General features: G+C 37.3%; 1 protein-coding gene across 2 annotated transcripts in view; it reads left to right on the top strand.

Moving 5' to 3' along the window:
* PPP1CB (protein phosphatase 1 catalytic subunit beta) overlaps positions 1-13,328 on the top strand; it is a 29,856-nt gene extending 16,528 nt beyond the window's left edge. For both annotated transcript variants that reach the window (XM_058802814.1, XM_058802813.1), the window contains 5 exons: positions 65-169; positions 4,891-4,962; positions 8,027-8,178; positions 9,735-9,869; positions 10,486-13,328. In XM_058802814.1, the coding sequence (XP_058658797.1) occupies positions 65-169; positions 4,891-4,962; positions 8,027-8,178; positions 9,735-9,869; positions 10,486-10,590 (569 nt within the window). In that variant the 3' untranslated portion in view covers positions 10,591-13,328. The remainder of the gene's footprint in view (positions 1-64; positions 170-4,890; positions 4,963-8,026; positions 8,179-9,734; positions 9,870-10,485) is intronic.
* The last annotated feature ends 952 nt before the right edge of the window (positions 13,329-14,280 follow it).

Raw genomic sequence — 14,280 nt, 5'->3', positions numbered from 1 at the left:
ATGTATTACAGGTTGTCTTTAAGAACCAGCTTCCTCTTCCTAATGTCCCACACTGTTTTTGTAGGCAAGCGGAGATTTAACATTAAGCTGTGGAAGACCTTCACAGACTGTTTTAACTGTCTGCCTATTGCAGCCATTGTGGATGAGAAGATCTTCTGTTGTCATGGAGGTAAGCTGATGACTGCTTTTAAAAGTTGTATAAACTTGACTTTGGGTTAATGCTATACCAAATGGAGTGTGGCTGTGTGTACCTGATATTTAGCTGGCTATAGTTAACGTTGTGTTGTTTGTAAAGGTCATGCTTTTCTGTGCACTTGTCAGTAGACTGTCATTCTTACCTGGTACACATGGCCCTCTTGTGCCTGAGTGGGAAGTGCATCTGTAAGTATTCCCATCAGTGTATCCCTCTCTGAAGGTTACTTAATGCTAGAGTTGTTGTCCAATTTTGCCACGTTACCTGTTGCTGTTACTATATATCAGTACAGCCTTGCTAACATTGGCACTCCTGGCAGTGAAGAGTGGCTGTCACAAGTAACCTTGGCTCTCTACTCTGTCTCTTTAACTGTTTCACAACACTTTGGTGGGTGGGACAGCTCAGGTCACACAGTCAAGCCTGCAGCTTGAAGCGAGACGTTTGTTAACACTGGAACAGATTAGACATGGCTTGCATGGACTCCATAAAGCCTTTGATGCTAGACACTCTACATTCTGTGGGTACCTGTCCCAGTGCTGCCCTGCTGGTGTACTGAAAAAAGTGTTGGGTGTTGATCTGACTGAGGGCTGTGACTTGTCTGAATATTGGAATGTACTTGGGTTCTCTTCTTTTTAGAACAGGCCATGACTTTACAGGCAATAATGTTTAACAGGTTTTCAGAAGCTTGCAGTGTCAAACAGTTGACAAGAATTTTAATTACTTGTAGAAAGAGCTATCCTGCCTTTTGCAGCTGTGTTTGCAACTGCCTCCATTGATAAGCAACTTAATGCCTTTCTCTGAGTGACCTAGAAATGGTTTGGTAGATGTCACACCTGTGTTGCCAGTCAGATGGAAATTAGTGGAAATGAAAGCAATGCAGAAACATCTAGTTTGAACACCTCCGTTTCCAGACTTCATGAGGTTTTTTGATGGCTGCCATCCTGCCTTTATTAATTACAGGTATCAATTCAAGAGCTATGCCTGTATGGAATGTGCTTTAAAAATGGTCTGGAGTATTCTTGTGTCTTGTATTGAAAGCTTCTGCCTTCAGTGCCTGCTGGAATAAGCTAACAGGGTCTTACACATAACATGCTCTGAGGTATTGTTAAGTCCCTGTAAAAACATAGTTAATGCAGTAGTACACTTGGGTCTGCCAGTCTCTGGGTAGCACTGACATGTCAGAATAACTGTTTGTTTGCAGCTCATCTTTTAATCTTATTCTCAAGCCACGTGATGGTGTTTCTTCTTTTTAAGAACTGGTATCTATCTTACAGGCTAGATCTCATAGTTTTAGGAATCTGAGATAGAGTCACTTCTGCACCTAGGTAGCCAAATATCAGTGGCTAAAAACCCATGTAATAAATTTGTCTCCAAAACAGCTTATGAAAGAATTACTGTTTTACTATCGACATATGTTTTAGAATTTTGGATTTTTGGAAAACAGAGCATGAATAGTAACAAAATACTGGAGTGTTTTAGGCAAACAATTAAGTTTAGGCAGAAGATAATCAAAGCATCTTAGCAGGTAGAGCAGAATGCTATGACAAAACCAGCAGCTTTGTGTGTATGCATTTGAGACCTGAACCATGAGAAAGAAGCCTCAAGGGCTATTTTTCAAGTAAAAAGATTTAAAGTTTCATTGTAAGTGGGGAGGGAGGGGAGCATGTGTGAATTAAAAGTTTTTCTACTTGACTAAACAAGAGGTTATTTTGTGCATAGTATGCTTTAAGGCTCTTTTTATGAAAAGCAGTATTTACTTTGTTATTCATTGCTAATTGCCCCGTAAATTGTACAGGCTTAGTCTGTAACTGAAATTATTGCCACTCTGAACTGATCTGTTCAGCTGTGAAACAAAGTGAAAAGACTACTGAAGTGCTGTGTGCTCCTAATAAAAGGAAGTGGACGTTCAGCACAGAAATAAGCTTTGCCCTTTTTCCACTTTTCTCCTATCCAAACTGCATTCCAGATCCAGTGAAGTAATGGACTGTCAGCGCCTTTTCATGATGTTACTACTCTAATAGACACTGAGGCAGCAACACAAACCATTCAACTCTGCTGGAGGTTGAAGCTAGCATATAGATATAAGGTAGGTGCCTTTTTTACTATATTGCGCATTTTTGCATAGTTTATTTTAAAAATATTGTCCTCTGGGATATAATAAAACTTTGCAAAACCGCATAACATAGTAAAACAAAAGGCACCTAACTTCAACCCCAGTAGGCCATCTACAATAGCTTAATATATTGAGTCATCTCTTCTACCTAAACTTTTCTGGTATCTGTTTGGAGTTACCCATCTTGCAATATAACTCAAACCTCTCTTGCTACCCCATCTTTAAATGTTCAAGCTAGTGAGAGGATCTTTCATTGTGTCTTCTCCATCAGCTCCCTCTCTTCTCACATTCCTCACACATGTAATAATTTGTCCTTTTTTAAAGGCTCTCCTCTCAACTAACTTCTGACTTTGCTCTTTATCTCACTTCATTAAAGCTTATTCCTTAACTATTTCTGACTTCTCCCTTTCTCTCTGCATTGTATTCTGGACAGCATTGGTCCTCTTATCTATGACAGCACTCTCTAGCTCTAATCTTTAAAGAACTTACATGGTTAGTTTCAAGTTTCTGTAAATGAAGTCCATATTGTAGTGTCATATTGATGGAATACATTGATCTTACTACACTCAATTGAAGCTCTGAGATGGGAGTTGTGTTTGTACAGTAAAATACCGCATTTTTGTGGTATTTTTAGGCTCTGGAATTCTGTTTTTCTTGTGACATTAATGACAACAAACTGGATGTTGATATTTATCTCTACTTAATTTACATAGTATTCAAAGATTGCACTAAAGAAATTAGTACCTATCACGCTTACTTTACCAATTCCACCCAGTCAAAGAGTGGTTCAAATCAAATTTGATGAGTCTGCCAGGAGTAATGAGAATTCTTTGTTTTCCCTTAGGGAGGAGGTGGTCTTATGCTTCAAAAATATAGTATACTGAGTATACTTAAAGGTGTTTTTCCTGTGCTTAGCTGTTGTGACAAGACAACTTAATTCTGTACTTTTAGTATGCTGTAGGTTTCAGCAATCACTTTACTGGCAGCAGCTTTACAGTGAGCTTTGGCATTCTTATATCCTGCATTCAACACTGATCATGTAGGACTTTTCTCTGTAGGTATGAATTTGAGATGTTAGCCATTTCTTTGTGTGCAAGGGGAGTTAGGAAAATGCTCTGGGAAAGAAGTGGTTACAAAAAAGTCTGCAAACCTGTAGGCAATTCTGTAGGGTTTTGCTGTTTTCCAGTAATGCAAAATAGCACAAAAATGGACAGCCACATGGTTGAGACATGGTTTGTAGTAACATTTCCTTTTAAAGAATCATAGAGTGCTTTGAGTTGGAAGGAACATTAAAAGGCACCTAGTTCCCAGTGACCCTGCTGTGGGCAAGGAACCTTCCACTAGACCAGGATGCTCCATCCCATCCAGCCTGGCCTTGAACACTTAGGGATTAAAGATTTATTTTGGGTGCAGCCTGAAATGCTGAAAGCTGTAACTTCATAGAAAGTCACAGACTGGTCATGTTTATTTCACTGAGACTGCCCATTGCAATCTCTGGGTGTGGTGCCATGTGCTAATGAAATGTGTGTGCAAATAGATCAGGTCTGGGAAAGGGGAAGTGGTAGATTCATCAAAGTTTGAAAGGTGATTTTCTACTAGAATTTATTTTATTATTCCTGTATTGTTGTGTTTATAGACTTGATTAATACTCCCTTTAAGTAGTTTACTGTTAGATTTCTGCCATTCTTTACAACCTCAAGGCAAGAGCATGAAAACAGCTTTAGCCAGGTGATGATGATAGAAGGCTTTTACCATAAGACTGCTTCAAGAAAAATAATCTAAAATCTTCATACTTGAAGAAAAGTTCCTCAAGTCTGTATCAAGTTCTTTGGTTCCTGTCTAATATCATTGTTCTTGTACCATATACATTGCCACTGTGCAGACTCTGATGTTAGCTGAAATTACTTTACATGGTGAAATGACCTTCCCAATGACAGGTTTCTTCTGTCCTGTTCAGAGTTCTGGACTGAGTCAAATTGATATGGTTTGTTAACACAAAATGTGTTTCATCACAAATTAGGTCTTCATGTTCTATTTTAAAATTTGCAGCTTTCTTAGAGACCTTGGCCTAAGTCATTTAAAACACCTAGGACCCTTATTTAAGGACACATTAGGATGCTGTAGCATCTAGCAGGCTCTTTCATGCCTGTACGCCCCAAGCAGAGCAGCTTTAGGGTGTGTAAACTCCTCCAAGGGTGTCTTTGGAATTCCATGCTTTAATTGTTGTTGCATGTTAATGGCTAAACTATTGAAGGATACCTGTGTCTGCACTAAGTGTTCTGGGTTTTTTTTTGAGTAATCAAAGCACTGTGATTTTGTAATTGACTTAAGCAGCTGAGCTACAGTGGATGACAACCTCCATGGCTAAAAGGATGGTGATGAGAACCCCTTGCTAATTTCACTTGCATTATTCTCTGTCCTCTATTCAGCAACTTAATTGTCTTATAGCAAACTGCCTTCTGTTTATGTTGCAGTGGAAACAATGGATGCTGTGTGCCTTTGAACCTCAAATCTTGTGTTCTCTGGAACCCTTTCTGCAGGTAAAATGCGTATATGAGTCACTTGTTTTCTTGTACTTTTACAGGACTGTCTCCAGATCTCCAGTCAATGGAGCAGATCCGGAGAATTATGAGACCTACAGATGTTCCTGACACAGGTGAGTGATGTGAAATTTACTGTAAATAAGTCTTAATGAGGAAACAGGTTTAATCAATTTCTGTGCAAGCAATGTAGTGACTTAACTCTGCTCACAGTACAATATTCCTTGGTGCCTGTATAGGATGTGAGCCCTGTTCTTCATGATGGCTGTGCTATCTGATGTGTTAAAGGCTGTTGTATGTGGTGTTGTTTTTTGTCATAGGAGAGTAGAGTATGTTTTTTGATACATGTTTTTGGATACATTATTCACAAGTTTCCCTTAAAACATCTTAGAAGTGTAATGAAAGGTAAAGGAAACAGAAGAGGTCATTCCCCTTGCCTTGGTTAGGCACACACAAACTTTTAGTCTATATAAGAACATAACTGTTCAAAGTTAAACAGGACAACCAAGTTAAATTTCCTGGGTGTTTAAGTGTTTGGGCTTCTTTCTGTTTGTCTCCTTCCTCCTTAAATTTGAAATATACAGCTCTTACTTCACTGCAGTTGGGATTTCAATTCCATCTATCAATGTACTAGTTGTGAAATTTTCTTCTACTAGGTTATTGTTCTGTTTATAAATGTTGGATGCAAATTGCTAGTGCTTTCTGTACAATGTTCTTTTGAATGGCTTGAATCAGTCTTGCTTAGTGTCTCATTTATTACAGATTTTTTTACTAGTGGATTGAAAAGACTGTTGAGCAATACAATGGGATAACTTTTAAAGTGTTGATTTCAACAGTGGTCTGAAATTAACTTTTAGAGGAGATATAAGATCTGAACCTTTTTTTGAACATAAGTTACAAATAAGTTAGAAGAATTCTGTTTCCTGTAATGTTCCTTGGCATGGAGTAATTCAGGGACTAATGTTAATATATCTACTCTCCCTTAAACAACACCACTTCTGTGCTAGCCAGTATATACACTCCTGACACTAAGATGCATTATAGACTGGTGAGTGATTGTTTTTGTAGTATAAATTACTACACTGTTTGTCCTTTTATGCTACTTATTCACTCAATGCATAACCAAATAAATGTTAGCACAAACGAGTCCATCTTTGCATATATCAGTGTTCCCAGAAAAGATGGGTTTTATTCAGCAGGCATAATAGTGCTTGAGGCACCCCCACTTCAGGAATGCCCTTACAGAGCATAGCTCTTGTTTCCATGGACACTCCACTGAAATCATCTCTCTTCTTAGTACCTCCTAAAAATAAGTATGCAGATTTTTTGTAAAAGGTTTTTGTTTTGTGTAGTGTTAATTTTGCTTTCAGAAGCAATAGCTGTGTGTGTACTGTCAGAGATAAAAAGAAATGTGCTATCAGAGGCATGTGTGCAATGACCAAGGTCTTCATCTTTGGAACCTACTTAAGGAAACTAGTTTTACATGATGGAAGTAAATCTTGCAGAAAATTAAAAATAAACTGACGTAGTCTCACTTCCATTACAGTTTTAAGCCCTTCAAAGCTGTCTCTTTGTGGAGGGGTGTCACTTGGGGAATATTTGTGTTGATACAAAAGTTTTGGTAGATGATCATGTGGCTGTGCTAGGATTAGATGATTATGATGGCTTCTTCGAGCCTGATGAAAAAAAGCTTTACAACTTCAACTGCAATTTAAAGACCTCTTAGGACAGATTTGCCTTTTGTTCTGTATGAACCTAAAGATTATTTGATTTTGGGAAAAGAGTAGAAGAGGATGCACTCACTAAACAGCTGAGACAAGCTGCTTCTATCACTTGTTGGGAACTCATGGTAAGAAGCCATTAAGGATTGCAGGGCAATTACTGTTTTGAAAAACAAAGTTACTCAATATAGAACTAAATTTCAGTAAAGTTAAGTTTTTGTCATGCACTGATTCTATTCAGTAGTTTATCTCTAGATGGAAATATTATCTAAATTCCAGTTGTACTTGTTCTGTTCTTTCTCTTCTAAAAACAAATTTTAGCCTGTTGTTAGAGAGCAGCTGTGTCTGGTGCCAAAGACCATTTGATAAATATATGTAAATATAAAATGGTGTCGTTGCACAATAGGTTTCAAACATTGGTTTGCTTGATTACAGCTTGAAGGACCTGTTGTTTAAGAAATAATATCTTCAATATTTTGTTTAGCAAGTAACCAAATGTAAATGTCAGTCAAACTTCTGAATGGTAGATGAAGGAGCCTTCTGGCTTATCTTTCAAATTGTGAGACAATGCTGTTAAGTATTTATATGCCTGTGGGTCATCACAAGTAAAGAAAGTACAATGCCTTTCAAACATTTGGGGGTTTGTTTGTGTTCCAGTTGGATTGACCTGGTTCATTCTCATGCTAATATTAATGGAAAGTTCTGTATCTGTAAAGGCATTGCAGTTGATCTAGAGAAATCTTTTTTAATACCCGGTGTTAACTCCAGAGTTGGCTGACCTTTTGTTGGCAGCAAAAAAAAAAAAAAAGATCTTGACCAGTGCTGAAATACCAGAGAGGTTTATTGTTCTAGCTTAGCTTCCAGACTGGCTGTCACGAGCCTTTTTGAAACAGTCAACGGGGGTCCTAGCAAATTGGCAGCGCTACGTGAGATGATGTATCAGTGTTTTGCTGTATTACATTTTGATTTAGTCATCTAAGGTTCTTCATGAATGGTAGGAAAAGTAAGAATCAAAGTTGTTTGTGTTCAGAAACTTAGAGTACGAAATTACTTACTGCCTTTATGGCTGGCCTTGCATAGGACTTTTACATTTACCGCACCTTTCAAACTAAGCTTTCCCAGTGAGCTGTGAAATTGATGGTTGCCTGTTAATACACATGCACTTTAATAAACTCCTTTAATGCTCACTGTAGACACACTGAATATTACAAAGAAAGATTATTTCAAAGAACTATTTGAATCTGACTTTTTTAATCTCAAGGCATTTTCAGTGGTGAGGGGGTAAACAATCTCGAGATTCAGACTGTACTCGTTGTCTGAGTTGCAGTGTAAGTATTGTTGCATTTGTTGTTAAGGCTTGTTTTCTTTAGGTGAGTTGCTCTGGTAATTACAGCAGAACTGGTTTGCATTATAAAGTACCTCCCAAGACTGGCATTTTCATTTTTATTATCTTTCAAAGGTTTGCTCTGTGACCTGCTGTGGTCTGACCCAGACAAAGATGTGCAAGGTTGGGGTGAAAATGATCGTGGGGTCTCTTTCACTTTTGGTGCTGATGTGGTCAGTAAATTTCTGAATCGTCATGATCTGGATTTGATCTGTCGAGCTCATCAGGTATGAATTTTGCTGCTGATGCTTCTTAAAACATCTCCTGCTCCTTATCAGTCGTGTATATTTGGAACTTAATTTGCACTGTGTTATTTCTAGAGAAAATATCTTTCTAATAAAGGGACTATAAAGGCTATGTCCTTTTGTTGGCTCATGTTGAACTGTGTGTCTAATGTCAGTTGAGTAGAATACAAACGCTGAATTTCTCCATTGATGTCTTCCTTTTGTACTGTCTGTTAAATGTTAGACTCATGTATGTGAGCACTACAGGTAAAGTCTCCAGATTTAAAGGGGCAGAGTGACTTAAATTTGAGATTTACACTGAAGTTTAAGTGCTTCACTTTCAGCAGTAGACAATTCCCTGGTAATTCTGGCTTGAACTACCTCTACTTTGCTTCATGGAAATATTAAATGCATATTGACTATCTCTACAAGCAAGTCTGTACATAAAAACTTTCACTGTTGCCAGTATTTTGATTCAGTTATCCAGAGTATTTTGGCATGGGTTGTTTTTATTTCCTCACATTGCACTCAGGCAGTTTTTGCATTGCCAATCCTGAGCACACTTTTTTATTAGGTTACTTCAAGCAACACTTTTTATTAGGTTACTTCAAGTGCTACTTAGGTGGACATCAGGTTTCAGTTTCCTGTATAGCATTTCAGTTTCATTATTTAGTCTATTTTAGAAGCTCCCTCTTGCTGTGGAACAAAAATAGGCTCTTTATTCTCTGTTACTGTTAGGCTTGGGTACACTATTAGAACACTTAAATTTTTTTCTTTGTAATTTTACTGCTAAAACATTAGAGAAGATTTAATATTGATTCCACATGCTGACTGGATTTCTTAACAGCTGATCAAGATTACTGCCAATTTTCTAAGTCATATAGTTGATTCAGTTCTTTATAAAAGGAGGATGATATCTTATAGAAGATAATGATGATTGCACCAAAGTAATCAGTTGGGTGTATTTGTTGTACTACATTGTAACATGAAGCTTTTATTTTGGAAAAGAGGGAACATCCTCAGCTGATGCATCATACTTCTTGCACAATTGTAAAGGTGCATCATGCTCTTAGGCAAGATCTGGCAGAATCACTCTTTTTTTTATAATTTTGACACTCTGAAATCACCTACACTTGAGGTGTGTGCAGTCAACACCAATTTAAGCAAAACTTAATTGTTTCAAGTTGCAGTGAAGGTGGTATCCAGACCTTGTGTGCTCCAAACTAATTAGGTCAAACATCCATATTCTGTGTATAAAGCATTAAATGCTGGGAATCCTTACGCTGGCAGTGTATAATTGGACTTCAGCTATGAAAATATTAAACAGTCAAGCTGATGTGTGCTTAACATATGAATTGTCAGACAAGGGGTATACTGTCTGGCCTGGCATTCAGTGTCAGGTAAGATAAAATGAGTGAACTTGTCCTGTCAAGACATAAAATAGCTGTTTTTATGTCTGTTCCTTTATCTTTCTAATATGAAGTCCAGTTTGCCTCAAGATTTTTTTTTTTCTTCAAAACTTTGTATGTGAGCCGTATTGATTTCTCTGGTGTTGCCAGGTGGTTGAAGATGGATACGAGTTCTTCGCTAAACGGCAGTTGGTCACCCTATTCTCAGCTCCAAATTACTGTGGAGAGTTTGACAATGCAGGAGGCATGATGAGTGTGGATGAAACTCTGATGTGTTCCTTCCAGGTATGCTATATTTGTGCAGTAACATGCCTGTAGGTGTTGGGCTGTATGAACCACGTTAGTGTGCTCGTGGCTGTGCTGGTGGTTAGTGTAAAGCAATATTCTTGGGCTACAGAGGGGACTGCTTTGTGAACAACTGGAACTGCAACCCAACTGTTCTCCAGAAAACTGGAATTTGATATTTTCCAAACTATTTCATATTAAGTTCTTCATTCTATTGAAATGCTTATTTCAAAATTTAAAGTTTAATTGGGTGATTTCTGTTTTGTCATACCTAGTGATTGGAGTACACAATTATGCAAACTAATGGTTATACGGACCCTTTTAATATGGCTGCTTTGATCAGATTTTAGTCCCTATTCCTTCCTGGATGTATTTTCAGCCCCTTTTCTTTCCTCTTTCCATCTCAACATAGTGGTAGAACTAAAAGGATTTAGAGTTGCTGCTACTGTTCCATGTAGAGCTAAGAAATTTGTAGGGCTGTGATGTGATTTCTGCCCCCCCTCCCACCATCCTCATCCCTATTGTTCGTGCTGATCAAGGTTTTATGTGGGCTTAACGGTATCTGAAATGTTTTTAGTTATTGCTGACTCAAAGGAACTTCTTTATTTTCTCTAAGATATTGAAACCATCTGAAAAGAAAGCCAAGTACCAGTATGGTGGACTGAATTCTGGGCGTCCAGTCACTCCACCTCGCACAGCTAATCCACCGAAGAAGAGGTGAAGAAAGGAAATAATGTAGAAAACACCATCAGATCTGTCAAGGACAAAACTCCATATTACAATATATAATAAGTGTGCACTGTAAAACCATCCAGCCATTTGACACCCTTTATGATGTCACACGTTTAACTTAAAGAGACGGGTAAAGGATCTTTATTAATTTTTCTAGTAGAAAGATGTGCGACACTGTATTGTAACAAGTATAGCTCCAAGTTCTAATATCCAGCATAGAGAGGAAAAAAAATTAGGAAAAACTATTTCAACTACATATTCACATTTACCACGGTTTTTAAAGTTGACCAACATCCCAGTTAAAACTTGGTGTAATAGTTAAACCAGATGAGAGCATGATGTTCCATTTGTGTAATGTGGTCTTATTGTTGCTTAATTGCTTTTACTTTGGTTATTTTGTAGCTAGAATGATGCGAATATGGTATCTAGTCTTATTTCCTGGCTCTTTGAAATTGATATGAGGAAGGGGCTTTCTAGAACAGCCATTGATCTCTTATCCTCCCCCTAATCCCCTGTTTTTTCATCATAATGCCGTGTGCCCCATTATAATGCAAAGTTTATAGTACAGTAGTCATTAAAAGGCAAACTGAGTCCCAAATGCCTGTACTGGACAGCTTGGCAGCCAACATACATTAAGGCAGAAAAATCTGTCCTGACCTTTTAACTTCAACTGCCACACAATGAATTTGTGCACTACACTATTTTAAATTATTGACATTACACTGTGCAATGGCACTTCATTTAACTTAGATAGGACAAAAATGGTATTGCCTATTAGTTGGTAACTTGATTTAGTGGTACCTTGGCTTTAGTTTTATTAGCATGAAACACCTTTGGCATGCTTAGCTTCCAGGTAACTTCCTACCTGCATCAAAATTCATCTTACATAGTTCCACAGAACATGAAGATCCTTACTTGATAAGCCTTTGAAAACTGACATTCTTTTTCAGAGGAGGGTGTGTTTAAATGGCTGTTCTTCAACATACAACAGGCTAGATGATGGGTGGTGAGCTGAAAATGCTACAGGAATGTCCAACTTTATAGTAAGGCTTACGTCACTAAAGAATCTATCATTTGGATTTTCATGATCAAATTTCATATACTATTGTATAGACTTCTGCTTTGTAGTGTACTATAGTAGCAATAATTTCTGTACGTGATCAAGAGTTAAGCAGTATTTTCAGTTCTCTCCTTTATTAAAAGAGCTAACATTGGCAAATGGCAAGATATAGAGAAGACACAAAATATACAGTAGGATAAATGAAAGGCACAAATTTGTGATGCTTTAGGATGCAATACTTATTGGACACAACTACAAAAGCTTTTACTGAATACTGTCAAATTTGTTAGATTCTTTGGGGGAAGGCTGCAGATTTATACCATTCTAAATGTGCATCAGTAGATGTAAAACTCTTGACTTCAGTATTGTCTTTGAAAATGTTAAATTGAGGATTCTAGTAACTTATGTTTTATGAACTGGCACATTATATAATGCAAGAGATATATTGATTTCTGACACAGTGAGCAAGTTCTTTAAAATGGATTTAAGTCTCTTTTCTAATTCCATTTTGTTTTAAATGCATATTTTAAATGTAGGTTTTTTCATTTAGTAAAAGTTGTCTAATTCATTTGAATGAAGTCTGACTGGTTATTTTAACATACCTGACTTATTCAAAATGTGTGGAGTTGGTTGTTTTTCAAGAAAAGGAAGTCTTAAAATACATCTATCTGTTACTGATTTATACTGGGTTGGTCTATGGTTTTGAACAATGGTTTATTCTATCCCACTTTGAAGCAAACATCAGTTTCAATGCTTAAAATAAAATGAAATAGATTTTTTTGATGTTGTTCAAAGACACTTGTTCTTGAAAGTCAGCAGTAAGAGCTGTGTGAGAGTAACTGCAGTTTGGGACAAGGTAATTTATGAAATCTAATCTGTAAGCATTTACATGGTAACTTCCTGCTCTAAGTCATTGCTTAGTTGAGATTTATTTTTGCAAGTTTTGAAAATGCTGGGTTTTACCAAGTGCCAGCCTCTGTATTACGAAACATCTGGATTAACCCTTTTCCATTTTTTCTTTTGTTTCTGGAACAATGTCTTCTGTATCATAAAATGTCCAGGTGTAAAGCTGTATGTTATGTGAGTACCTAACATGCTCGCTTGTGTTACAGATGCTATGTCAAAAGAAAAATAAAGTCTTCGGGCCTTCTTCTGTGTCCTAAAGAAATAGGAAATTTTTAGTTTGTTTAATGGCACTAGTAAGCCACATTGGGTGCTGGTATTCTGAAGAATTGCTATTTTTACATAGCAGCAGTCATTTGGAAATTGTTTGAATGTTGTTTTGATTTTTGGAGAGTTGGAATGTCTGCTAACATCCCTCATCATCTATGTGGTGGAAAACACACATGATGTAGTGATCTTACCCCTACAGATATGACTGATATTCCATACTAAAAGCAAGTCTGATACATAACAGAACTCACCACTTCAACTTACATTTTATGGGGTTAGTATGGATCTCTAGTTTTAATATTGTGTGTTCTGGGAGGAGTAGAAAAAATAACCTCAGTCTAATTCTATGCAGATAAAATTAACTTCCTTCCATGGAAATTGCTAGTGATCTAATGGCTAATAGTTTTTTTTCATTTAAACATCTTGTCTCTACAAGCCTTGAATACTGTTAAATAGCATGTGTAGTGTGCTTGGAATAAACAGGAGCATTCGCATTCTCATATGGGCTGTTGAGAGGCATATAAAACATTACACCATTTGAGATGTGCTTTTGCATGTTTATCCCCTCCACCTTTATCTGACAGTAATGTTCATTCCATGTTTATAGTAGAGTACACATTGCACACAATCTCTTTATCTTTTTCCTTTCTGGTCGATGGACATTTTGAATTTCCCAAATACTAGTTAAAAGTATGCTGTAAGGGATGCAGCTTTGGTTTCTTTTGTGTTGATTGATACAAATTTTTGTTTTGCATCACTTTTTTTGTATGCTTTATAGTACTCAGTGTTTCCTATGCATGGATAATTGTTTGCTGCTTTAAAGGAGAAAAAAAGTTTCATATAGTTGTGGTTGTGTACCTTGAACACTGTTTCTGTTTAGTACATTGTTTGTAATGATCTGATGTATTTTCAAAAACTGCTGTAGAAATAGACTCACTGAAAACAGTGTGAGGGTCTTAAACTAGTGGGTTTGGTTTGCTGCATATAGACACACAGGAATACTTGTGGCCACTGAAGTCTGAGTTGGTAATTTTGTTTCCAAGTTTACTGTGATTAATTACTAGTGTCCTGCTGCCACGTGTCACCAAGTTTCGGGATCCTGTTATGAAGACAATCGCTGTTTGTCCTGTACTCTCTGTTGAGAGAAAGGCCAATAATAGGTAGGTGTGACATCAACTTGTGACTGCTTGTAGCATCCCAGTGCTGTACACTTACTTGCCTGGGGAACTGGTGGAAATTGATCTGATCTGCAGAAGGAGGTTGCTTTTATGGTTAGTAATTCTACATCCCTGTTGTAAGCTTGTTTGGTCATAGAAATCCACCTTGCCGTGTTTCTGCCGAAGTCAGAATCAATGAACAGAAAGGTATCTTTAAATGAAGAAGTGTTCCTGTCTGTGGCTTATCTTTTGATAAGTCTAAGTGGAACCTGTCAGATTGAATTGCTGG

Source organism: Ammospiza caudacuta, chromosome 3, assembly GCF_027887145.1.
Source record: "Ammospiza caudacuta isolate bAmmCau1 chromosome 3, bAmmCau1.pri, whole genome shotgun sequence".
In the NCBI taxonomy this organism is placed as follows: Eukaryota; Metazoa; Chordata; class Aves; order Passeriformes; family Passerellidae; genus Ammospiza; species Ammospiza caudacuta.
Note: the sequence above shows the minus strand (reverse complement) of the source record. Positions and strands in the feature narration are given on the sequence as shown.